The sequence below is a fragment of the Aedes albopictus genome, chromosome 2 (genome assembly GCF_035046485.1).
Source record: "Aedes albopictus strain Foshan chromosome 2, AalbF5, whole genome shotgun sequence".
In the NCBI taxonomy this organism is placed as follows: domain Eukaryota; kingdom Metazoa; phylum Arthropoda; class Insecta; order Diptera; family Culicidae; genus Aedes; species Aedes albopictus.
Window position 1 is genome coordinate 175,888,227 of NC_085137.1, and position 24,883 is coordinate 175,913,109.

Consider the following 24,883-nt stretch of genomic DNA (forward strand, 5'->3'; position numbering starts at 1 on the left):
TGAATATCTTTTACGTCGATGTTGCCAAATGTACTAAACCTAAATCAAAAAATACTTTTGGCTTGTTAATTAGATTTCATACTAATGTTCTAGTAAAATTAAGATTTCTACAATAAATATTACATATTTGGCAGAACTTCTGTTCAGATAATGTTAAAATATATGAAATTTGTTTAGAATTGATGATTTCAATCTCAGATACATTTTTTTAGTTCAACAGGTTATGCTAGTCCATTACGATAGACTCATAATTGATGAACCGGCAACACTGTAACATTTTTTTAATCCCTTTTATACTTGATATTTTTCAAATCAACACAAAACGTCTTTGTATGGCATCGAACATTTTTTTTTTTGCGGAATTCATAAACTGCACCTGATTTTATATGATACTTTATATGAAAAAAAATGAATATTTTTTCTTAAAAACGCTATATCTCAGGAACGACGCAAATTACTTTGGGGAGTTAAGCTTTTTCGATAGAAAAACGTCTGATAAACACGATGGAATCAAAATTTTTAAAATCAAAATATACGTATTTTGAGAAAAATCGATTTTTAGTTTTAAAATTGAAAAATATGATATCTGGCAACACTGTACCAAAAAAATAATATTTTTTCTGAATTCCCTGAACGATTTCCTTTAAAAAAGCCGAAGGTCGAAAATGTGTAGGTGCAATCGTTTCAATGATAAAAATAAAAGAAAGAGAGGATAATTTTCATATCGGCCAAAACGAGGGGTGCTGCCACGGGCCGAGGGGTGATCCGATCGGCACCAAAATTTGGATTTTTCCTTTTTCCATCTAAACAAATGTTTCAACCAAATTTGGTTCAAATCCGTGATGGTCAGTTGCAAGTTTTCACATTTTCTCGGTCACTTCATATGGAATGACCCATATATGATTTGTCAAGAAATGGAAGAATTTTTATTTTCCTATTACCTATATTATGTGTTTGACCATGTGAATTATTTTTCAGTCAGTTTTTTAAGGGTTGTCTTGTCATAGCATTTCCTTTACAATTTATTGATTAGTTCAACGTAATTTTACAATTTCAAAGGATGCAATTTGTTTTCTTCTTCTTTGTTTGTTTTAAAAGCATTATCACGATGATCGTCAAACATTGTTGTTTTTTATCCTTGTATCTTTTGTTTTAAATCTCAACTAGGATAGATCCAACTTCATCTCAAAGTTCATCACATCATGAAACTTTCAATGTAGTTCTTGCTTATACTGAATTCATGATTGTAGTCAAACATAACAGGAAGTTTTTGTAAGCGAATCGAGTAATTTAGTTCCTTAAAACTTCCTGTTTGATTATTTTGTTCAAATGAGAAAGACGAGCACCATCGCATGGAAACAAATTCATCGTTCCTAATTACGTTCACACTTCTTGCAACACTGCAGACGGAAGGACAACGCAGACAGTCCCCAATTTGGTCGCCACCCGGTTTGACTGCACTTTATTTCACACTCAACAGTGACCGACCGACGAACAACCATCGCATCGTTGTAAACAGAGTCACTCCATTTTCAACAAAGTACTAACAATATATTCTAAGGCACTTGAGAGCTCTTGCCTCTGGCAAAGGACCCCGGCCAGGAGAAACAAACTGTGTGATGAAATAGATTGGGATGAGATAAGCAGAGTCGTCAGTTGTGCTGTTTTTCATCTCTGCTCATTCCCTTGGTTGGCCCGGCATCAAGCACCAAGCAAAGTAATTTAAATAATTAATTGTACCCTCTCTACGGAAAACATTGAACAGGAGTAAGTGAGAAGTGTAGTGGTTCTAATTTCGGACACATTTGAATATGCATATATTATTATTTCAGTCCTGAGCACTCATGGTGGTGCAGAGGGTCTAATCGAAAGATTATCACCCTGGGCGATTGCCCGCCTCGTCTTGACCTGTGGCCAGGTCAAATTTCGGTCGACATTCTTGATTTCGTTGCCAAGGCTGCGCCGCCACGAGCCTTTGGGCCTACTTCTTCTGTGATGTCCTGCTGGGTTCCAAGCAAGGTTCCAAGCTAACGCTTGCTTGCTGATTTCGTTGCAGCCTCTGACGCTGGAGATCCAATTGTGAGGTCATGCACGATTTATATACCGCAGACATCTATTAATGTAGATCTGCAGCCGTTGAGTATTCTCTATTGATGCACACCAAGTTTCTCTAGTTTACAGCAGAACAGATTTCACGTTTGAGTTGAAAATTTGGATTTTGGTGCGTTGACTAATCTGATTTTTCCCATACATTTCTTAAACTCGAAAAGCACTGACGGGCTACGGCTTTGGCTCCTCGTGTTTTCGCTTGCTCTACCGCGGCTTTGGCGTTCCTTCGCTCCTATATTTTACTCCGGATACCATCTGTGATCCCCTGCTTTATCCAGGTGCGTAGCTCACCCAAATTATTCTCACCGGTGGCGATGAAGGTGTTCTTGATGACACCCCATTGATTTTCTACGTTTTTACCTTCCGAAATATCCGCAGCACGGCTCTCTAACTCCTCAAGGAAGGACCTTTTCACCTGAGAGAGAAAAGACAGCTCACTGACAGCAACGATGTTTACATGTCTTCTTCTTACTTATTTTTACAACTTTTAGCACCGCACAATGGTTTGAAAAAATATTATTGGTCAAAAATGAATTGCATATTGAGTTCGTTGCGACAGAGCATGGAAAATAAATTGATTCGTTGCGCTGGCCATGGGAAACTGATCATTATTATTTTATCTTTTTTAAAAACAACAAACGGAGCAAAATTTTGATAAGATCTTTTGGATATTTGGCCACTCCACACCATCAAAGTGCGATTTTCAGCTCGATTCGCGGTGACAGTTTGTGACAGGTCCTCCTTGACATTAAGTTGCACGCAATCGAAGCCAGATGTCTCCTCTCTCTCAGCGTTTCACCGCAGCGTCTTCCAGTCGGTGTGTGTTGAACCGGCGCCCGATTTTCTCCTCCTGTCGATGGTTCCACGCAAAGCGCAGCCGGATCTCGCTGATTAGGAGATGATGGTCGGATTTTCCGTGAAGCCATTGCGGGGAACCCATATCACTTTGTGCTCTACATGGGGAAAGAGCGATCCCTGCCTGGGCCGTAACCACTACGCTTCACTTTATAAGTGGATGGTCATGGTTTCGATCCCAGCCCCGGCACTAGCAATTTTTCGTCAGTTGCTCTTCCCCCCGAGAGCAGTTGACACCTGACCCTCTTCTGAGTATATGCTCTATCGGACCCGGAAACTTGGACATCGGCTAAAGGCTACTCATAATGGACCCCCAGTCAGACTGGAGAAGGAACAAGAGCCACACATCAATATCCTTGTGCTCATCATTCTACCCATGGAGAGTAGGGTGTCCCAAAATAGATAAAGTGTCAAAAAGTTAACTTGCTCATCCTTAGAATGATAGATTAGGGTCCTAGCAACAATAGTTCCATACATGAAAACTCAATCAAAAAATATTTATATTAGGCCAGTCACTAAGTTTTATTTTTATTTAATAGTGGAATCTAAACAACCTGATGCTTTCTGAAATCCAACCCTGAAAATATGTGCGCTAATGGTTTGCTTTCAAAATCAAATTATTTAAAAGAAATCAATATTGTGTAAAGAATTAGCTTAAGTTAAAATTCACGAAGAAAAAATATCCTTATATTCGTGAAAATACCTGCATTTCCATGCACATATTTAATATTTTATGTCGATTGGCTAAAACTATAAAACTATATTTTTCTTTCTTACAGTTTTTATTAGCTATTTTATTTTCATTTTAGTTGTTTTCAATGTTAGAGCATTAGTTCTGGTATAACCAGAAAGAACCTATATGTTGATTGTATAACATTTCGCCGAAAACCATTTCGCGGAATTCCTTTTCGCGGTGTAACATTTCGCGGAATGACATTTCGCGGAATGTACCATTTCGCGGAATGCACCGTTTCGCCGAAAACCATTTGACAGAATGTACCGTTTCGCGGAAAATCGTCAATAAGAGAGAAAATTTTAACTGATCGAGATACAACATCATGATAATGTTGGAAATACTAATCAACAAGTGTAAAATGAAATGTTTCCCATCAACACAGACACAAACGTTACACTTTCAACACTTTCGAGTCGCGGACACATAATCGCTCAATACTGAAACTACAGTAGACGTTCGATAACTGCAACATGTTTACGTTTCACTTAGCGAACAAAATTCGATAACTGCAACGTCAGACAGGCATCAACAACCCATCAATTGACGTTAAATGAACGCAAAATTCATTCGACCGTTCATTTGGGCTAACTTGACGCACCGTTTCGATGGATAGCGGTGCGATAACTGCAAATTTGTTGCACTTACCAGACTTGCAGTTGAAAAGCATTGCAGTAAAACCGTTTGCACCGACCGAACGTTTCCTGTACTGAGTTTGGCCATCCATGAGCTAGGTTGCGGTAGGGTGTGAACGTCAAACCCAAACAAAACTTATATGAGTGTCACGAGTGGTCAGTTAGTCAACTTTCAAAGTTTCAAATTGGCAGTTAAATTGGGATTATTAGAGTGTAACGTCTGCTTATCTGTGATATCAATATTTCAATTTTTGTTACAGTAAACTTTGAAAGAACAGCCTATTTATTAAAGAAGGGAAATTCTCTGATAATATAAATTTAGCAGTTCTTATACCAACAAAAAGTTCAATCAATAAGGGTGAAAGTGTGGAGGCTGAGTAGCAGGTTCAGATCCAGATTTATGATGCTGGTTCATTAGGCCGGAGGACATTAGACTGAATGGACATACGATCGAATAATCATTGGGGTTTTATGGATAATAGGCCTTGAAAGATCTGCTTATAGTTATAAGAAAAAGAAACCTTAGAAGAATTAGTTAGGTACTGGGTCACCAAACAATTGATTGATTGATTGATTTGTCTTTATTAAAGAGACTTTCAGCCCTTGGCTCACTAAACAACACTGTAGTACTGCATTTTATAAATAAACAACCTATTCTTAAAAAGAAGGAAGAATCTCAGATATAGATATCAGTTTGCTCACCAGCAAGTGTTATGTGAAATGACAGCCTATTAAAAGAAGAATAACAAATCTCATACGGAGTTAGCAGTGAGACCGCCAGTAAATAAAATAACAATACAACTCGAAAGAACAGCTCCTGGTTTAAAGAAGGGTAACGACAGTAGGATCAAGCCTAGCCTAGCTTCCAAAAAACTCACTCAGATGAAGTGAGACGTATGATTGCCAGCCAAAAAGTTCAACAATGTAACTTGAAAGAACAGCCTATTATCGAAAGAAAGTAAAATATTCTATGAAGTTATCAATTTGTTCGCCGAAAACTGCACAATACTTGAACAGCCTTTGACAGGACGAATTGAAAGTTAGCCGTTGTTTTTACCTTTTCCAACAATTTTTGCCAAAAACTAGTTTAACAATGAAACTAGAAAGAATAGTCTATGTTTTAAAGATGGTAAAATTTATGATTTTTTTTAATGTGTATTTTAACTTGAATGCTAATTCTACACTCATTTATGAATTGAATATCAGCAGTTTCAGCGCCAAAAACCATTTGAGCAATGATACTAGAAAGAACAGCCTATATTTAAAAGAAGGAAAAATTGATGGGTAAAATATCAGTAGATTCAGCAGCAATAAAGTATCTTCGTGCCTGTCACACGATACACACATGCAGAATGGTCATTTGCAGAAGATGCTCTCAGTTAATAACTGTGGAAGTGTTCATAGAACAGCTGAGAAGCAGGCTTTGCCTCAGTGGGGACGTAACGGCAAGAAGAAGACCCAATGACCATTCGGCCTGATGACCATTCGGCCTAATGGCCATTCGGCCTAATGACCTTCGGCCGAATGGCCTGACACCTTTGATAAAAAGAAGGTATATGATGAAACATTTAGCAATTCGTTCGCCAAACAACAACGTGGATAGAACAGTCATATTTTAAAGAAGGAAAAAAACTCTGATGTTGCTAGCAACATAAACGCTTGAAAGTTCAATCTATTTATGTGACAACGATGGCTTGTTGGTCATTACGCCTAATGTCCATTCGCTCTTATTTCCACTTATTTTGATCTAATGACAGTTGGCCTAGTGTCCTTTGGCCTGACATTCAGAATTCTTAAGAACAGCTTAGCTTAAAGAAGGCAAATATTTTTTCCAGAAAAGTATCATATTTACAACAATAATCACAGAGCTATGGTGATTATGATTGCGTATGAATCGGTGTAGGGGCGAGTAAAGTTTAGCAGAGAAAAAAATTATATGCAAAATATTAAATTCCGCGAAATGGTATTCCGCGAAACAGTACATTCCGCGAAAAGTCATTCCGCGAAATGGTATTCGGCGAAATGGTTCATTCCGCGAAATGTTACACCGCGAAAAAAAATTCCGCGAAATGGTTTTCGGTGAAATGGTATACAACCCAAAAGATTGTATAACATTTCGCCGAAAACCATTTCGCGGAATTCCTTTTCGCGGTGTAACATTTCGCGGAATGACATTTGGCGAAATGAACCATTTCGCGGAATGGACCGTTTCGCCGAAAACCATTTGGCGGAATGTACCGTTTCGCGGAAAATCGTTAATAAGAGCAAACAATTTAATTTATCGAGAGACAACATCATGATGAGATTCAAAATTCAAATCAGCACATGAAAAATGGAATGCTGCATATAAAAAAAATCAGTATACTTTGAAAGAACAGCCTATGTATGAAAGAAGGGAAATTCTCGGATAATATTAGTTTAGCAGTTATGCCAAAATAAGAATAATGCATACAATTTATGAAAGAACAGTTTTGACCAGATGAAGGAGAAGTTTCGTATTGAACATAACAGCATATCTGTTAAAACAGCGTTTGTTTGAAAGATGGAAAAACCTGTGATACAAAAATAAGATTTCTACTAATATCAATTACAACAGTTTGAGCTAGTAAGAACATACAAACAATAAATAAAAGAGAAATCTGGTAAAGTTATCACTAAGGAGTGTTACTTGGCTTATGGGTTACGCGGTCACACTGTTTACAAATAGCATCAATTTGGCATAATTACAATGCTTTCAATCGATAAAGGTGAAAGTGTGGAAGCTGATAAGCAGATTCAGTTCCTGAATTATGATTCTGGGTCATTAGGCCGAAGAAGATTACACTGAATGGACGTTGGGCTGAACAATCATTGGGCTGAATAGATGTTAGATCAATAAGATAATAGGCCTCGAAAGATCTAAAAAACATATCTCCCACAGAATTAGCAATAAGACCGCCAATAGATAACTCCAGTGCAACTTGAATGATCAGCTCTTGTTTTAAAGAAGGATAAATCTCTAACATCAGCAGCCTGGCCACCAAAAAACTCACCAGCAGTGTTACCACAGACAAACAGGCGTCTCACGCTACTCACTTCTCATCGTTTCCCTTTTTAACGGATTATTCAAATATTCTGTAGTTCACAAATCGCTTGCTCATGGCGCTTGCATCGTTTTTACTCCTGTTTGACGTTTGCTAACTACCGCTATCTACTCAGTGGGTTTGCGAACCACAGCGTAATTAGCATTGGGCGATTATGTCTTCGTAACGATGATTTTTATCGCATTTTGTTCCTAGTGATACGTCTGTTGTCTGTGGTGTTGCTCTAAAGATCAGCCCATTTTTGACAGAATGAAAAATCTCAGCTTGTTCTCTAGCCAATATTTTTAACAGTAAACTTGAAAGAACAGCCTATTATCAAAAGAAGGTCAAATCTCCTATAGAGATATCAATTTGATCATTAAAAACTACACACCACATGAACAGCCTTTGAAGAGAAGAAGGTAAATGATGACAAAATTTATCAATTCAGTCGTCAAACAACAACGTTACATGCCGCATTTCCATTCGACCTAAAGACATTCGGCCGAATGGCCTTTGGCCTCAAGAACAGCCTAAGAATCGAAGAAAGTATTTTTTTGTTCAGAGAAGTGTAGATTTAACATCAATTAGTACAATCGTAGAACTGAGGTGATTATGATTGCGCATGAATCAGTGATGGAGCTAGTAAAGTTTAGCAGAGAAAATAATGTGTTATTCCATTATTATTTGCAAAGTAATCAATTCCGCGAAATGGTATTCCGCGAAACAGTACATTCCGCAAAAAGTCGTTCCGCGAAATGGTATTCGGCGAAATGGTGCATTCCGCGAAATGTTACACCGCGAAAAAAAATTCCGCGAAATGGTTTTCGGTGAAATGGTATACAACCAATTTTATTGCCTGACTTTCGATCACTTATATTATTAAAATATCGCAGCGAGCCACTTTTTGAGTCTTTCTTTGAACCAGTAAGCACAATCAATGTAAAATTATCAAAGTATCCCAATTATTTCTGAAAATCTTCAAAAATGTATACTTGCATAACTTGTCAAAAACTTGTTATTTGCTTTCATTTTGCATGGTAGTCATAGAAACTAACGAACAAAAACAAATAACATAAGAAAATCCGATTTTTTCATTGATTTGTTATCATTATTATGCCGATATCTCAACTCATGTAGAAAATAGATCAAAACTGTCTTCAGACGAAATAATCTACACAAAATTTGCTATAAAATAAGGGAATTGTGAATCGCAGGAAAAAATTTCAAATCCTTATAAATTGAGCATTTTTGAAAAATTTGGTGAAAAAAATCGCGAATTTTTGGTATTTTAACCTTTGCTAAATATATAAAATCAGCTTTGACGACCTAAACTCCCTCCAAACTTTGTTTGCGGGATCCAGAACTATGATTTACATTGATTGATGGCTTTTATTTCTTTTATTTTTCAACTCATATTAGCATTTTTTAGTGAAAATACCAAAAATCGTCCATTTTTCATAAAATCGATGCGTGCAACCTCTAAATATTTTTGGATTGAGTTTTCATGTATGGAACTATTGTTGCTAGGACCCTAATCTATCATTCTAATGCCGTTTTTCTTTATTATCCAGTTCCAACCTGGGTTGGAACTGGATCAGATCACAGTTTCAACCCCAACCCGATTTCGGTTTCGCTTGTACTAAAGTTTGTTTGACGTTGTTTTGTTTACATATTTTCCGCCAATCCAGTTCCAACCCAGGTTAAAAAAGAAAAACGGCATAAGGTTGAGCAAGTTAACTTTTTGACACTTTTTCTATTTTGGGACACCCTAATGGAGAGGGTAGAAAAGTGACAGCAGCGCAACGGCAACAAGATCGATATAGTACAATTCGAATAGAATACATTTAGGTGCTGTACAAAGTGTAAGTGCAGTAGCCAATTGGAATCACTCATGCAGTGCCCGAGTAGACAAAAGAGCTGTAAATTAGGTTAAGTGATTGAAGATTAAAAATAAAAAGAGCGATCCTCAAATCACCATGCCGTTATTGCCACAAAACTCTGTAAACAGCTCACCGTTCACGCTCATTTCTACGAGATCACACTGGGGCAGGACTGAAAATACAAGGAAAAAACCTCTAGCTCGTCGAGATGTTTAGATCCTCATTTGGTGTTTTCAGAGAAAATATTTCTATGAACAGGCACGGTAAAGGCTGGGTATGCTGCGCAATTCAGATCCCATTGTGATCCACTAGCCTCTGCCCAGCAACTCCTATCCCTACCTCCACGCGGTACCGGCCGGAAACTATGAGCAACCTTAGGGACGATCGGGTAACCAACCCCGGTGGGAACTTTGGTCGTAGGCTGACAGGGAAGGGGGGGTTTGCTTCGGCAAACCTGAGCGTCTGTTCTCCAGGAGGAGCGGCTCACAACAGCGTCTGATCCCCATGTTAGGGGCGGCTGATCTACGTCCGAGTGCCAGGGAAGGACTCTAAGCTCAACTGTGCACTATGGTCCTCCGGAAAGTAGGGGGTTGGTGTCAGGCCCTACGAGCTGTAGTGTCTACCTAATGGTTGTGTGCATATGATATCTACCTACATGAAATACTATTAATGGCAGTACCTAAATGTCTAGGTATGATTCATTATGTGTACCTAAGGTAGTATAAATACGGGTGGTCATTGGACCACACAGCGGAGACTGCACAAGCCTTGGACTGTCAACATCTTTAATATTCTTCTTTTGAAGGATATAAAAGTGGCGACGAGGCTCAAGGAGCGTGTGATTTCTTTTTAGTCATTCCCGAGATTTTTTCCTCTTCTTTTTCAGGTTGTTGTTATAACAAATTGTTATTTTTGTGGAGAACAGAATTGTTCTTTTATGGTAGAATTGCCATTATGTTGTGAACAGAATGTTCTTATTTGGCCGATGTTGCATTGACGAAATTGTCTTTGTGTTTTGGTAATAACGAAATGTTATTTTTTGTGATGAACGAAATTGTTCTTTTGTGGCGGAATTGTCATATGTTATGTTTTGGTGAATGGATTTGTGTTATTCGTACTTTTTTGGTAAAGTTGTCGATGTTGGGATAGCGAAATCGTCTTTTTGTTTTTGTAGCTTTGTTAGCAAAAAGATATGTTCTTTGAAAGTGACGGACTCGTCAGTGGTGATGAATGTGATTTTTTAAAGTTTTCTAGAGGGGAAAGGACTGTAGTGTCTACCTAATGGTTGTGTGCATATGATATCTACCTACATGAAATACTATTCATGGCAGTACCTAAATGTCTAGGTATGATTCATTATGTGTACCTAAGGTAGTATAAATACGGGTGGTCATTGGACCACACAGCGGAGACTGCACAAGCCTTGGACTGTCAACATCTTTAATATTCTTCTTTTGAAGGATATAAAACGAGCCAGCCGTAAAAAACCATTGTAACGGAAAATCAGCAACAGAATAATACGAACCGAGACCAACGGCAACGACCCCAGCGAACAAAAAGGACTTGCGATTGGAAACTCGGTACGTGGAACTGCCGATCTCTCAACTTCATTGGGAGCACCCGCATACTCGCCGATCTACTGAAGGACCGTGGGTTCGGCATCGTAGCGCTGCAGGAGGTGTGTTGGACAGGATCCATGGTGCGAACGTTTAGAGGTAATCATACCATCTACCAGAGCTGCGGCAACACACGCGAGCTGGGAACAGCTTTCATCGTGATGGGTGATATGCAGAGGCGCGTGATCGGTTGGTGGCCGATCGACGAAAGAATGTGCAGGTTGAGGATCAAGGGCCGATTCTTCAACTTCAGCATAATAAACGTGCACAGCCCACACTCCGGAAGTACTGATGATGACAAGGACGCATTTTACGCACAGCTCGAACGCGAGTACGATCGCTGCCCAAGCCACGACGTCAAGATCATCATAGGAGATTTGAACGCTCAGGTAGGCCAGGAGGAGGAATTCAGACCGACGATTGGTAAGTTCAGCGCCCACCAGCATACGAACGAAAACGGCCTACGACTCATTGATTTCGCCGCCTCCAAAAATATTGCCATACGTAGCACCTTTTTCCAACACAGCCTCCCTTATCGTTACACCTGGAGATCACCACAGCAGACAGAATCTCAAATCGACCACGTTCTGATTGACGGACGGCACTTCTCCGACATTATCGACGTCAGGACCTATCGTGGCGCCAACATCGACTCCGACCACTATCTGGTGATGGTCAAACTGCGCCCAAAACTCTCCGTCATCAACAATGTACGGTACCGGCGACCGCCACGGTACAACCTAGAGCGACTGAAGCAACCGGATGTCGCCTCAGCATACGCGCAGAATCTCGAGGCCGCGTTGCCAGACGAGGGCGAGCTCGATGAGGCCCCTCTAGAGGACTGCTGGAGTACAGTGAAAGCAGCCATCGACGACGCAGCCGAGAGCACCATCGGGTACGTGGAACGGAATCGACGGAACGAATGGTTCGACGAAGAGTGCAGAACGGTTTTGGAGGAGAAGAACGCAGCGAGGGCGGTAATGCTGCAGCAAGGGACTCGACAGAACGTGGAACGATACAAACAGAAGCGGAAACAGCAGACCCGCCTCTTTCGGGAGAAAAAGCGCCGCCTGGAAGAAGCGGAGTGTGAAGAAATGGAACTGCTGTGCCGTTCCCAAGAAACACGGAAGTTCTACCAGAAGCTCAACGCATCCCGCAACGGCTTCGTGCCGCGAGCCGAAATATGCAGGGATAAAGACGGAGGTCTCTTGACGGACGGACGTGAGGTGATCGAAAGGTGGAAGCAGCACTTCGATCAGCACCTGAACGGCGTGGAGAACGTAGGCACGGGAGCCCACGGCAACGGAAGAAACGACGACGCCAGTGCAGCGGAGGACGGAAATGAACCAACTCCCACGCTGAGGGAAGTTAAGGATGCCATTCACCAGCTCAAACCCAACAAAGCAGCTGGTAAGGATGGTATCGCAGCTGAACTCATCAAGATGGGCCCAGAAAAGTTGGCCACCTGTCTGCATCGGCTCATAGTCAGGATCTGGGAAACCGAACAGCTACCGGAGGAGTGGAAGGAAGGGGTAATCTGCCCCATTCACAAGAAAGGCGACCATTTGGAATGTGAGAACTTCAGGGCGATCACTATTTTGAATGCTGCCTACAAAGTGCTATCCCAGATCATCTTCCGTCGTCTGTCACCTAAAACAAATGAGTTCGTGGGAAGTTATCAAGCCGGCTTCATCGACGGCCGGTCGACAACGGACCAGATCTTTACCGTACGGCAAATCCTCCAGAAATGCCGTGAATACCAGGTCCCAACGCATCACCTGTTCATCGACTTCAAAGCGGCATACGACAGTATCGACCGCGCAGAGCTATGGAGAATCATGGACGAAAACGGCTTTCCTGGGAAGCTGACTAGACTGATTAAAGCAACGATGGACGGTGTGCAAAACTGCGTAAGGGTTTCGGGTGAACTATCCAGTTCATTCGTATCTCGCCGGGGACTGCGACAAGGTGACGGACTCTCATGTCTACTCTTCAACATCGCTCTGGAAGGTGTGATGCGACGAGCCGGGCTCAACAGCCGGGGAACGATTTTCACAAAATCCGGTCAATTTGTGTGCTTTGCGGACGACATGGACATTATCGCTAGAACATTTGGAACGGTGGCAGAACTGTACACCCGCCTGAAACGCGAAGCAGCAAAAGTCGGACTGGTGGTGAATGCCTCAAAAACAAAGTACATGCTGGTAGGCGGAACCGAACACGACCGGATCCGTCTGGGTAGTAATGTTACGATAGACGGGGATACTTTCGAGGTGGTGGAGGAATTCGTCTACCTTGGATTCTTACTGACGGCTGACAACAACGTGAGCCGTGAAATTCGGAGGCGCATCATCAGCGGAAGTCGGGCCTACTACGGGCTCCAGAAGAAACTGCGGTCGAAAAAGATTCACCCACGCACCAAATGCACCATGTACAAAACGCTAATAAGACCGGTGATCCTCTACGGGCACGAGACATGGACCATGCTCGAGGAGGACCTACAAGCACTCGGAGTTTTCGAGCGACGCGTGCTAAGAACGATCTTCGGCGGTGTGCAGGAGAACGGTGTGTGGCGGAGAAGGATGAACCACGAGCTTGCTGTACTACTACGGCGAACCCAGCATCCAGAAGGTGACTTCTACTTATCATGTCCGATCGATAGATACCCATATTGCATGGTATCATATCTCAAACTATAATTCCATGGCCGCCATCTTGGATATGGTCTGCCATCATACCTAGCTCAAATTACCATTCCGTGGCCGGCATCTTCGATATGGTCCGCCATCTTGGATTTCAAAAATGGCGTTAAGTATCGATTTTTGACATCTACTCATCATATCCGATCGATACATACCCATATTGCATAGTATTCGAAGCAGCATTGCCGTTTAAAAGTACACATATATTCTGGAGTTTTGACCGCCATCTTGGAACCTAAGCCGCCATCTTGAATTTCAATACCCCTGCTACCACCTCCAGATCCCAAGGAATGAACCGTCGGTACCCCTGTGGTTAACACCCGTGCCGCTGTCCGATCAGTTTTGCACATTTTTCAACGCCTTCTCACGCCGATGCCTGCGAACGAAAACATTTTAAACTTCGTACACGTAAAATTCGGCATATCAGTAGTTCCGTGTCAAAAGTTGTGCTCAATCTATCGAAGCAAACCATAGTTACAGCATCTCAAACATGGCCATTTTGTATGAAAATCTATGTTTGTCCGATCAATTGTGCACCACAGTGTATAAACATACAAGAATATGAACATACACCCATACATACATCGACTTTTGTATGTATTGATTAACAACTCTGCCGAAGAAACGAAACGGTAAATAATTTACCATTGTCAAGATTCCAGGGAAATATTTTTTTTTCGCATTGGAAATGAAGCTCACAGTTCGTGGCATTATGCATTCTTTGCAGCATCGTTTACGCCACCTAGTGAACCAGTCACAAACTATATTGTCCACTATGAGCAAGGTATGGGTGTAGAGAACATCTTCTCTGAAGCAGCTATTCTAAAATTTTGCACAATTCTGTTTATTCCTATTTATAAAGACGCTGGGCGTTCGGGGCATCTGTCCTATAAATAGGACGCTGGACGGATATGGGTTAAAATTTGATAAAAATAAATTCTTAAATGACTTGCGGCCTGCAGCCTTCTTGTGAAATTCAATTGTGGCCCACATAGACAGTAAGCTTGAGGACCACTGTTCTAACTGATTCCATCATTTTTGTAAAATTTTAGGTATGTACATTTTGTAAAATTTTAGGTTTTTACCTAAAGTTGCCATGTGACTCGAACTCTTGCCCCAATCCAATATGTATAAAATATGACGAACTTTATTACAATTTCAATCCATGCGTGGAAGGACCATCACAAATTACAATGTTTTGATAAAAAACCAACATTTTGTTATAACTTTTCTAATTGAATTGAGCTCAAATGCTTAAAAAGAAACTTTTGCTCCACTCGAACTTTTTCCCCACTTTACTCTAATACTTTAGTCTACAAGTACTGTGATTCATAGATGATATTTCTGTTAAGGCATACAATTTGAAGACTCATACAAAACAGGGGGATATTATTTGAGTTTGACGGATATAAGGTCATTCAAAAACTCCTTATGACCCACAGTATCAAAAGGTTGTACAGGCCTATATGAGTGCCATTCTAGCTTTTGCAAGATTAAGAGGCATTTCAAAATCATCTATTTTCCAAGGAACGGAAGTTTACGAAGCGGTTTGGCATTCAGGGACTGAAAATGAAATTCTTCAACACTGGAACTTAAATCTAAGCTGACAACCTCATGAAGGTGGATGAAAAATCTTAGATCAAGGTGTAAAAAATTCTAAGATTGAAAGTGAAGATTGACATTGTTATTTTTTCATTCGTTTTTGGCCACATTCATTGTTAGCTGAGTGCCTCTCTTTTTTCATTCGATTCTCTGTTACGAATATTTTTTCGCACGTCGTAAAATGTCCAATTTCTGTAAACAGACGCATAATCTGGGTTAATGAACAAATAGAGCAGATAATTAGTATTCTAATTACCTAATACACACAAGTTTTGAGATGATTGGAAGTATAATCGGGAGTTACGGTCCAGTTATATTCCTAAGTGAAAATTGTCAGTGACAGAAAAATGAATGCATAAGTGAAAGAATTCATTCACCAAAATGAATTTTATTTTTATCCCTCAGTTGAGAATTTTCAAAATTCACGTTGAATTTCACTCTCAATGAAAATGAAAATTTAAAACTCTGCCTTAGACCAACAACCTACTGCTTCCTGAACCTAACAAACCATTTAAAGTAACCGAAACATAACTGTATTTAGTCCTGAAACGAGAATTGCAACTTTTGTGCACATGCTAGAAGTATGACAAGCGAGTTTGCCGTTTATTTTTACTGTAAGTAACTTGCACATAGTTGGGTTCAGAAGGTTCTTTTGAAATCGGACGCAAATTAGTATATCTCCGGCTTAGCTAACATTAATTGAAACTTAATCCTATTCTTTTTTAGCTTTGTGTTTAAGAAGAACAACTATTTTGCTTCATACGACCTCGGACGATTTACTTTTAGTAGAATTGTTAATGAAGTAGGTTCGAGGAGGTTATAAGCATCATGATAAAATAAAAATGAAATCATCTCTATTTTACAATGGTTCATTAAACCTTAGTCACCGAATCATTGCTTGGGACATGTTTTGCGTATTTTTGCCACCGGAACAGAAGGACTGTTGTTGTGTTATTCTTAGCCAGTTGAAATCGAGGATTAGTTAACCACTACCGACACCATAGCGTTTTCTAAGCTGTTTTAGAAAATAGGGAAATATTGATAACCAACTTCATACTGGCCAGAAAGCAGCATAGTTCCCACTCAGTCCAAAGTATGACCCAGCACGGTAAGTAAGAGCAAAGCTAGGAATTGTGTTTTTTCCCTCAAGCAAGCAATACAACCAAACCAACTCACCCTCTGTCCAGCCGGGATAGTCAAATTCAAATTTGTGATTACGTTCTCCTTTTGACTCTCGTACCGGAGTGAAACGTTCTCGAACACGATGTCTCCCTTCTGGGGCCACGAAATCGGGACCGGTTTATCTGCGGGTGAAAAAAAACGGGAAAGAAAGCACCAGCAAGAACAAAGGTAATCGTCTGAACATTGATTGACAACAGTAGTGGGAGACATTTGTTTGAATTAGGTGGACTGAAAGATTTATTCGCTTCGAGTTGATCGGGTGTACTTACATTTCCGTTTGTTTCTTTCCCGGGTTCGCTCCTGGCTACTGTCGATGTAGAACTGTATCCGCTCGACTGCCCCGATGTACATCTCCATTTCGGCGGCCAATTTGACGACCCAGTTCAGGTAGATTGGAACCAGCAATGCATAGTTGATGGCCAGACCGATGAGGGACGAGCTGGTCGATTCCGGGCTCAGACTGGCCGTTATCAGTGCACTCAGGATGGCAACGAACACAATTATCGCCCCCAGATAGTCCAGCGCGATGCCCAGCCAACGGTTGCTACAGTTGAGTATGACCTGGGCCACGTTGTTGGCCTCCATGCGCCGGAAGAGGGTCTCGGTGAAGCGCGACTCCTGCTGGTACGCTCGAATCGTTGTTACGCCGTCGATGGTTTCCGAGAAGTGCGAAATTATGGGCGAGTAGGTGATGCTTTCGATGCGTTGAAGTTCTCTGGGTGTGAATGATTTTGTAAAGTGGGAGATGATGGGAAATTTGAAATATTAGAAAGGTAAACAAAGTTCGCAGAAGGTTTGATGTGCATTTGCAGGATGTTTGATTGTTGCGAAATTATTAAGGTAATTGAATCTATGAAGCTACTGATGAATGAATGACTGAATCATTGGCAGTCAATTTCTCAACAGCAAACCTACACATTTTGCACAATACATACAGAACTGTTCAGATGATAAGCAGGGCAAATAGGTGCAATGCCTCCAACAGTTCATAATCAGCCTAATTTCGTCTGTTGCTCTTCCATACCCACTGTTCAACAATAGCTTAAAGTGCTCTTTCTACCTGGCAGCCACCATTGTTTTGTCTGTCAGCAAGTTTACATCACGGGCGTTGCACATGACGGTATAAGGCGCTGTTTTTCTCCTCATTCCATTGACAGTTTCGTAAAATCTCCGCATATCATTATGTTCCATATTCTCTTGTGCCTGAACAATCACATTTTCCTCGTCTCTTTTTTCTTTTTGTTGTGGATTCGTTTTTCGGCTATTTTTGCTTCCCTATATCGTTCCCTGCTCTGCCGGATCCCCGACAACAGCATGCGGCTTCGGGCAACATTCTTCTCGTTCATAACCCTCTGGCTGAATGCATCTTTTATCACAAATCTGGGTCGTGCGTGGACTAATATGACTGAGACTGAGTCAGTTTTTATTTCTATCAGAACAGTGGACTGATCGAATCCATAATCCTTTTTCACATTTTCCCCTCTATTATTCATTCGATGAGCATCGCATTTGATACGATAACATACTGCACCAAGTTTTCACTTGAACTCATTATTCATTCCAAAAATATTAAAATCCAATAAAACCACATAAATCAATTTGTTCCAAATGACCGCCCATCTTCAAATAGTATGGAGTGCACCCGAATGGGTTCACTACATAAGGAAACCCCGGCTGCTTCTGTCCTACTATTTTAATTTTATGAGTCTATTAGTCACATGTGTGTGTGCTGCATATATGAACAGGTATTGAACTTTTGTCGGTTTGTTTTCTTCACATCGGAAGCAACTTTCCCCAACTAACCTATGTAACAGCATGTTCTTCGAGGTCCGCATCTGCATGGAAGTAACGCGCGCCCAAAGACTACCCCAGTAAACCAGTTCTCCCAACCCTAGAAAAACAACAAGTTTACATGTCCCAGCATTTCTTCCGGACAGGTTGCTTTCCTTTCGGTCCGGGACGAGCCACTCACTTCTCGGGCATTATTTATACATGAGTGTTTCTGATTGCACGCCATTTTTTGTCGCCGACTGAACCTTCCGATATTGGTTTGGATGCAAAAAGCTCCTTTTTCCCGATGTTGGGTGTATCATCGACAACAAGCAACAAACTTGGAGCTTGTGTGTCGTTTGATCGTAGAGGAGAGGAGTTGTAAAATGTAGTTCGTAAAATACTTATTCTTGTTTTATCTTAACTTTTTGTATGTGGTACAATAACTCTAAAATGAAACAAATTTTTTTAACTCAGAATTATTGTGTTAGAATGTCGAGTCGGCTAGACGAAAAGTTGTTGGTCAAAGTGCTGGAAATTGCACCCATGGCCATCCGTTTACGCATAAGCCTTAAAACAACAAAAGCCTACAAAGATGAAAATTGGCAGAAAACAGATTTTAGAAACTTCATACTCACAGTCATCAATAGAAAATGTCTCTAAAATAATCATTGTTAGTTTGCCAGTAAGTTGCTTTTTCATTGTCATCACGCATTTCATACCAGCTCCCCTCGGAGTGCGGTGGGTGCCGTGTCTAAAACTTTGGCGAGCTGTTTGATGTTTGCCCGGAGAGCACACGGAAGACGGATGCCAGTCCAAGTCCATCGGCAGATACATATGTTGCTGCTCAATATAATAAATTGAACTTGATACGATTCCTTTCCAGGAATGTACACATTACTATTCATTTTTTCCCATCCTGAACCTGGGATTGGAAGACATGTCATTGGAATTCGGTTGTATCCGGGAAGGTTGAAACATATCAATCGGTGGAAATGGAGCATGCTGGTGAAATTTATCCCTAATGGAAACAGAATATCATGTATGCTTATTTGCACTACTAAGAATTATGACTGGGCGATTGAGCACATGGGTAGTGTACCGAATTCGATAAACTATACTGGAAACATGAATTTACTTTAACTGTTAGGCCACTCACAAAAATATATAGATGTATTACATTGGTTTCTGTCCATTGTTCCTAAATAGTTAAAAGTTCAAAGTATCATCAAATATGGTAATTCGTCAAGTGATGAACAGTTAGTACTGCACAAATTTCACAGTAGTTGCAAATATATCCACGAAAGTATTCTGTGCCAAAAGAATTTTCATTACGAATCGAATCCATCACCTTCAGCATCGTGTTGCTAAATAGTCGCGTATTTTCTGTTTCAACTATACTACCCTAAGCAAGTAATTTGAGGAAGTTCCCAAATTATGTCAAGTTGAAGAAATTTATAAAATTATAACTAATAAAATATACCCTGAAGAAGGTCCGTTCCAAGGGCTAAAACGTCGGCAATGATAAGATTTCTTTTATGAAAACTCCGCTTCAAGAAATAGACAAGTATAACATTCGCAAAATATGGTACAATCGTTAGTATAGTGCAAGCAGTAGAAAATAGAAAAAAAAAGAAAATGAAAATAAGAAAAATAAAAATATAAAAAAGGGCCAAAATCATCCACCTAGTAGAGATAGTGCCTTTTTCGTCGAATATAATCTCATCATATTTCCGTCGACGCAATCAATCTAGAGTCAGTGATCAGCCCCAAAACTCTGTGCTTTGTTAACGGACGGGAGGGAAGCAATTCCCATAACAGCGGTCTGGCACTATATCACCTACCAATTTGTGCGACTTGCTCAATGCTAATGAATGTTCCGTCGTTTTTTTTTTTTTGTAGACTTTAGGTTATATCATTGATTATCATTGATTACATATAAAATTTGCCAAAAAATGCAAGTTATTTGAATTGCCTATACTAAATTAATTTCAAATTTCAACCACATTACAAAGCACGCCCTCTAGTCGCATCAAAATTTTGCGCAGCAGTTTTAAACACAAAAGGGGATTAAAAAAAAACTTGTTCGGGGCTGATGCGATAAAATTTCAATGTTGACATACAATGTTGACGCATCCTACTGTATATTTACACCTCAGGAATCTGAAATGGTGTGATTTGCTTAGATCGCTTTAGTTTTTTGATTTCCTTACACATACCCAAGCAACACACAAGTTATATAAAAGATACGACAGCGCAAGTTTTGGTTGTATAGAAGTTAATTTGACGTTATTCTAACATTATGATGGAATAACGTCAAATAAACTTCTATACAACCGAAACTTGCGCTGTGTCTCTCTTCTTGGCGTAACGTCCTTATTGGGACAAAGCCTGCTTCTCAGCTTAGCGTTCTATGAGCACTTCCGCAGTTATTAACTGAGAGCTTCCTCTGCCAATGACAATGATTTTGCATGCGTATATCGTGTGGCAGGCACGAAGATACTCTATGCCCAAGGAAGTCAAAGAAATTTCCTTTACGAAAAGATCCTGGACCGACCGGGAATCGAACCCGTCACCCTCAGCATGGTCATGCTGAATACCCGTGCGTTTACTGCCTCGGCTATATGGGCATTGTGCTGTCGTAACTTTTATATAACATTGTGTTGCTTGGGTATCTATCGCTTGAATTGGTTTTGTTAACTTTCGTAATCCGGCGAAGCCCCCAACGCTGCCTCTGCAACACCAATGGTAGCTTTTTATGTAGTCTGAGCCTGATTTCTTTCTAACCGTTCTCGGTTCACGGTTTGATGTGTCCCACACGTGGATTTGGTTTACTTTATATTTGGCCGCTTTCAACGGGACACCTGGAAACGATTTTGGGACACTACCACCAGTTTTAAATGTGGTCTGAGACTATGTTTATGCTAACTGTTCATCAGGTTACTTAAAAAACAGCGATTTGATGCATCGCATATACGGGTGAAAGTAAACTTCACATTTTACCACGTCTGGCGCGACACCCGGAACTAGTAACACTAGCGGTAGTAACTTATGTGGACTGTGCCTATTTTTTATTATCCGTGCATCAGGTTACTGACACAAAAGTGATTTGATGTAACACAAGTATGGATTTGGTTCACTTTTATATTTGGCCACTTCTGGCGGAGCACCCGGAAACGGTTGTGGAATACTACCGGTGGTCTCAAATGTAATCTGAGGCTTTTTTCTTGAAAACTGTTCATCGGGCTATCGAAAAAGTCGCGATTTGATGTGTGGCATACATGAGTTAGTTTCCCATCAATATTAGACCTTATCTGGAGGGATACCCGAACCGTTTCCGGAACACTACTAGTTTTCCAAAATATGACTTGATTTTCTTTCTTGTTAACCGCTCATCAGGTTACCTAAACAGCCATATGATGTGTTGCGAATATGGGTTTAGTTCTCTTTGCCATTCGGCTATTTTCGGCGAGACACCCGGAACAGGTTCCAAAACACTACCGGTAGTTTCAAATGTGGTCTGAGTCTATTTTCCTGCTAAGCGTTCATTCAGTTATCGTAAAGGCCACAATTTGTTGTGCATGTATGAGTTTGATTCACTTATAAATTTTTCGACTTCCGGCGGAACACCCGAAATTGATGCCGAAACAATACAGGTTCAGATATAATCTAAGACTGTTTCCTGCTCACCGTTCATCAGGTTATCGAAAAAGCAGCGATTTGATGTATCGCATGCATGGGTTTGGTTCACTTTTATAGTTGGCTACTTGCGGCGGGACACCCAGAACCGGTTGCGGAATACTGACAGTTGAGATTTGGTCTAAGACTATTTTCCTGCTTACCGCTCATCAGGTTATAGAAAAAGCCACGATTTTATGTGTCCCATACGTGGGTTTGGTTTACTTTATATTTGGCAGCTTTCAACGGGACCCCCGGAAACGATTCCGGAACACTACCTGTTCAGATATAGTCTGAGACTTCTTACCTGTTTACCATTCAACAGATAATAGAAACCGTGGTTTGATTGGTCGCATGCATGTTTTTTTTTTGCCTTATAATATCTGTCGCCTTCCTGAAGTACCGGTCCGGAGCACCTAAATGGTCATAACTCCGGAACGGCTGGACCGATCTGAACCATTTTCAATAGAAAACAATGGGACCAGATTCCGTGTCGAATAAACCATCAGTCATTAAAATCGGTTGAGGTTTACTACCAAAAAGTGATGTGAGGTTTTTTGTACACAAATGAATATTTTCGAACTTTAGAAAAATGAACAGGGATTTGATTTTTTTTTTTTAATAATAACAAAGGCATATGAATTGAGAACTACTCCACATTTAGCGTACCTACTTTGAGCACTTCCACAGTTATTAATTGAAAGGCTTTCTTTGCCTGCCATTGCATGAATTTGTATATTGTGAGGCAAGTACAATGATACACTATGTCACGAGATACACGACTGAAATATAGTAATTTACTCCAGAATATCCCAAAGGCTTCTTACATAATAATTTACTGCACATTATGCATGCCTTCTCAGCTCAAACCAAATCCCATAGCAACCATCTTCATGCTGAAATCTTCCTACCATATCTATGCGCTATGCTCATCCCTATAGTAAAACCCCTTTGCATTGGATTAGAGCATCCGTTCGTAATGCCAGCCAAACGATACATTAACGCAAAGCTTAGAAGGAGCATGTGACCAGTCACCGTGTGCATTTCGTCCTTTTAGATTGGAGCTAGCTCACGGACCTAGCACCTACAACAATCTTCGAAAGCATCCCACAGAACGCTGACTGCACAATGCGCATAAATCTTGTTCTCTCACCTGGAGGAGCACCGGTAAAACTTCTGCACGACGTAGTAAATGCCACAAATTGGTATTGTTAACAGGATGAAATACGGCGTTACGACACTATTTATGAGCACGGCACAAAGGCACAATAGGATAAACTGCAGCAGCTTTTGACTTGTTGCAGCGATTTTCTGTGGAATAAAGATAAAGGAGAACGATCGGATATTGGCACGACTGACGACGACCAAGCCAAACAAAACGGCCACACCCACTCACCTTGTCCACGACGGAGACGTCAATGCTCAGTCTGTTCATGATGCGCCCGAGAGGAACCGTTTGGAAGAAATGGATTGGATTCTTCAGGACCGCCGCAATCAGCTGCTGGTGCAGTCGCCTTCGGGCATTGCTGCCTGCCTTCTGCCCGGCAGGGAAACACACCGCAGACAGGAGGATGCAAATGACCGACAGCACCGCATACACCCGGAAGTTGTATTCGACCTGGAAATATGTAGAGCGCAAGTAAAGCGACACAATTCAACATTCGCAATAATGCAGTGGTAGTTTGAAATTCAGAAGAAGAAAAAAATGAAATGCTTTTGCCGATTGCGCCAATTGAAGATGCATGCCATTCCAGGAGATTCCAGGCTAATGGGAAGCATAGACCGCGCTGAATTTGCATCTCATGTATTTTGAAATGTCGCTTTATCGTCGTCGTTGGCGACGCCATCATCTCAAAAAGACCGACACAAATTCCTAAAGGGTACGAGCTGAATCGAAAATAAGCTGTAATTGTGTCAATTACTGCCGACGGAAAAGTTTTATCCAAGACTGTATTCAAAACAGTATATTCTAAACTTCTAGAATGTTTCGCAATAGATCAACGCAAGAGTTCGTTCGTTTGACTTAAACGGTTGCTGTTACTCTCTTTAGTAGGCATCCCACCAATCATCGATTTCCATTCCCAGCTGTCGCAAGGCCGTGACCAGGACAGTTCTCGATCGTTGGAGGATTGCCTACATGTTGTCTTGGATACTGACAACTCGTAATTAGAAGGCACAGCATATTGCGTACGGTTTACGAAGCCGACTCCGAATTCCTGGACCACCTCTTGTACCGTATCTGATACAGTCATTCTACGAGTCCACGCGCCATCTCCTCTGTAGCTCCTAGACAATGTGGGAGATAGCCGTTGAAACGGCGTTCCAGCCAAACTCAAACAGACACATCCTCTGGACAAGATTGTCCGGTGTTGTGTCCTCCCCGCATGTGGCAAGCATGTGGTCACGCATTGTGCGAAAACGCGGGTACACGAACAAAACATGTTGCGCCGTTTCCTGCTCTAAACCAACACAAACAGGTCATTCAGGAGAACCCGCATGGCCGAAACGGTGTAGATACTGTCGGAAACAACCATGACCTGAAAGGACCTGTGTCAGGTGGAATGCTACTTCCCCATGGCGCCTATCAGTCCAACTATCTACCCTCGGAATCAACCTATGTGTCCACCATTCTTTGGTGGAACTGCCACTTGACACGCTCTGCCACTTGATCATGGAGGCCATCCTGGCAGTACCTCTTGTGCAGCGCATTTCGAAGCACTCCATGTCCTTAATGATAAGGATGCCGATAGGCACCATACCGCAGAGTGCGTCGTGTGACACGGTACGATACGCGCTCGCAACCCTCAGGCACATTAGCCTGTAAGTACTTTCAAGTTTACCACGGTAGCTTTCGGCACTTAGCCCCACGTCGGGCCGCCATACCTTAGTATGGACGTAGCGACACTAGCCAGAAGCTTGCGATTACTAGCGTACACCGCACAGCTATTGGACATCATCCAGGACAGTGCCGCAATAGCTTTGGAGGCGCTTTTACAGACGTAATCAACGTGGCTACCGAAGGTGAGCTTATCGTGAAGATGGACGTGATCAAATGT

The 24,883-nt window shown here is 41.2% G+C and overlaps 1 protein-coding gene across 3 annotated transcripts in view; it reads right to left on the reverse strand.

Moving 5' to 3' along the window:
• LOC109622797 (ATP-binding cassette sub-family C member Sur) overlaps window positions 1–24,883 on the reverse strand; it is a 253,803-nt gene that overhangs the window by 11,427 nt on the left and 217,493 nt on the right. For all 3 annotated transcript variants that reach the window (XM_062850774.1, XM_062850772.1, XM_062850771.1), the window contains exons 22-25: window positions 23,224–23,445; window positions 22,981–23,138; window positions 16,649–17,094; window positions 16,374–16,501 (exon numbers count right to left, since the gene is read on the reverse strand). In XM_062850774.1, the coding sequence (XP_062706758.1) occupies window positions 16,374–16,501; window positions 16,649–17,094; window positions 22,981–23,138; window positions 23,224–23,445 (954 nt within the window). The remainder of the gene's footprint in view (window positions 1–16,373; window positions 16,502–16,648; window positions 17,095–22,980; window positions 23,139–23,223; window positions 23,446–24,883) is intronic.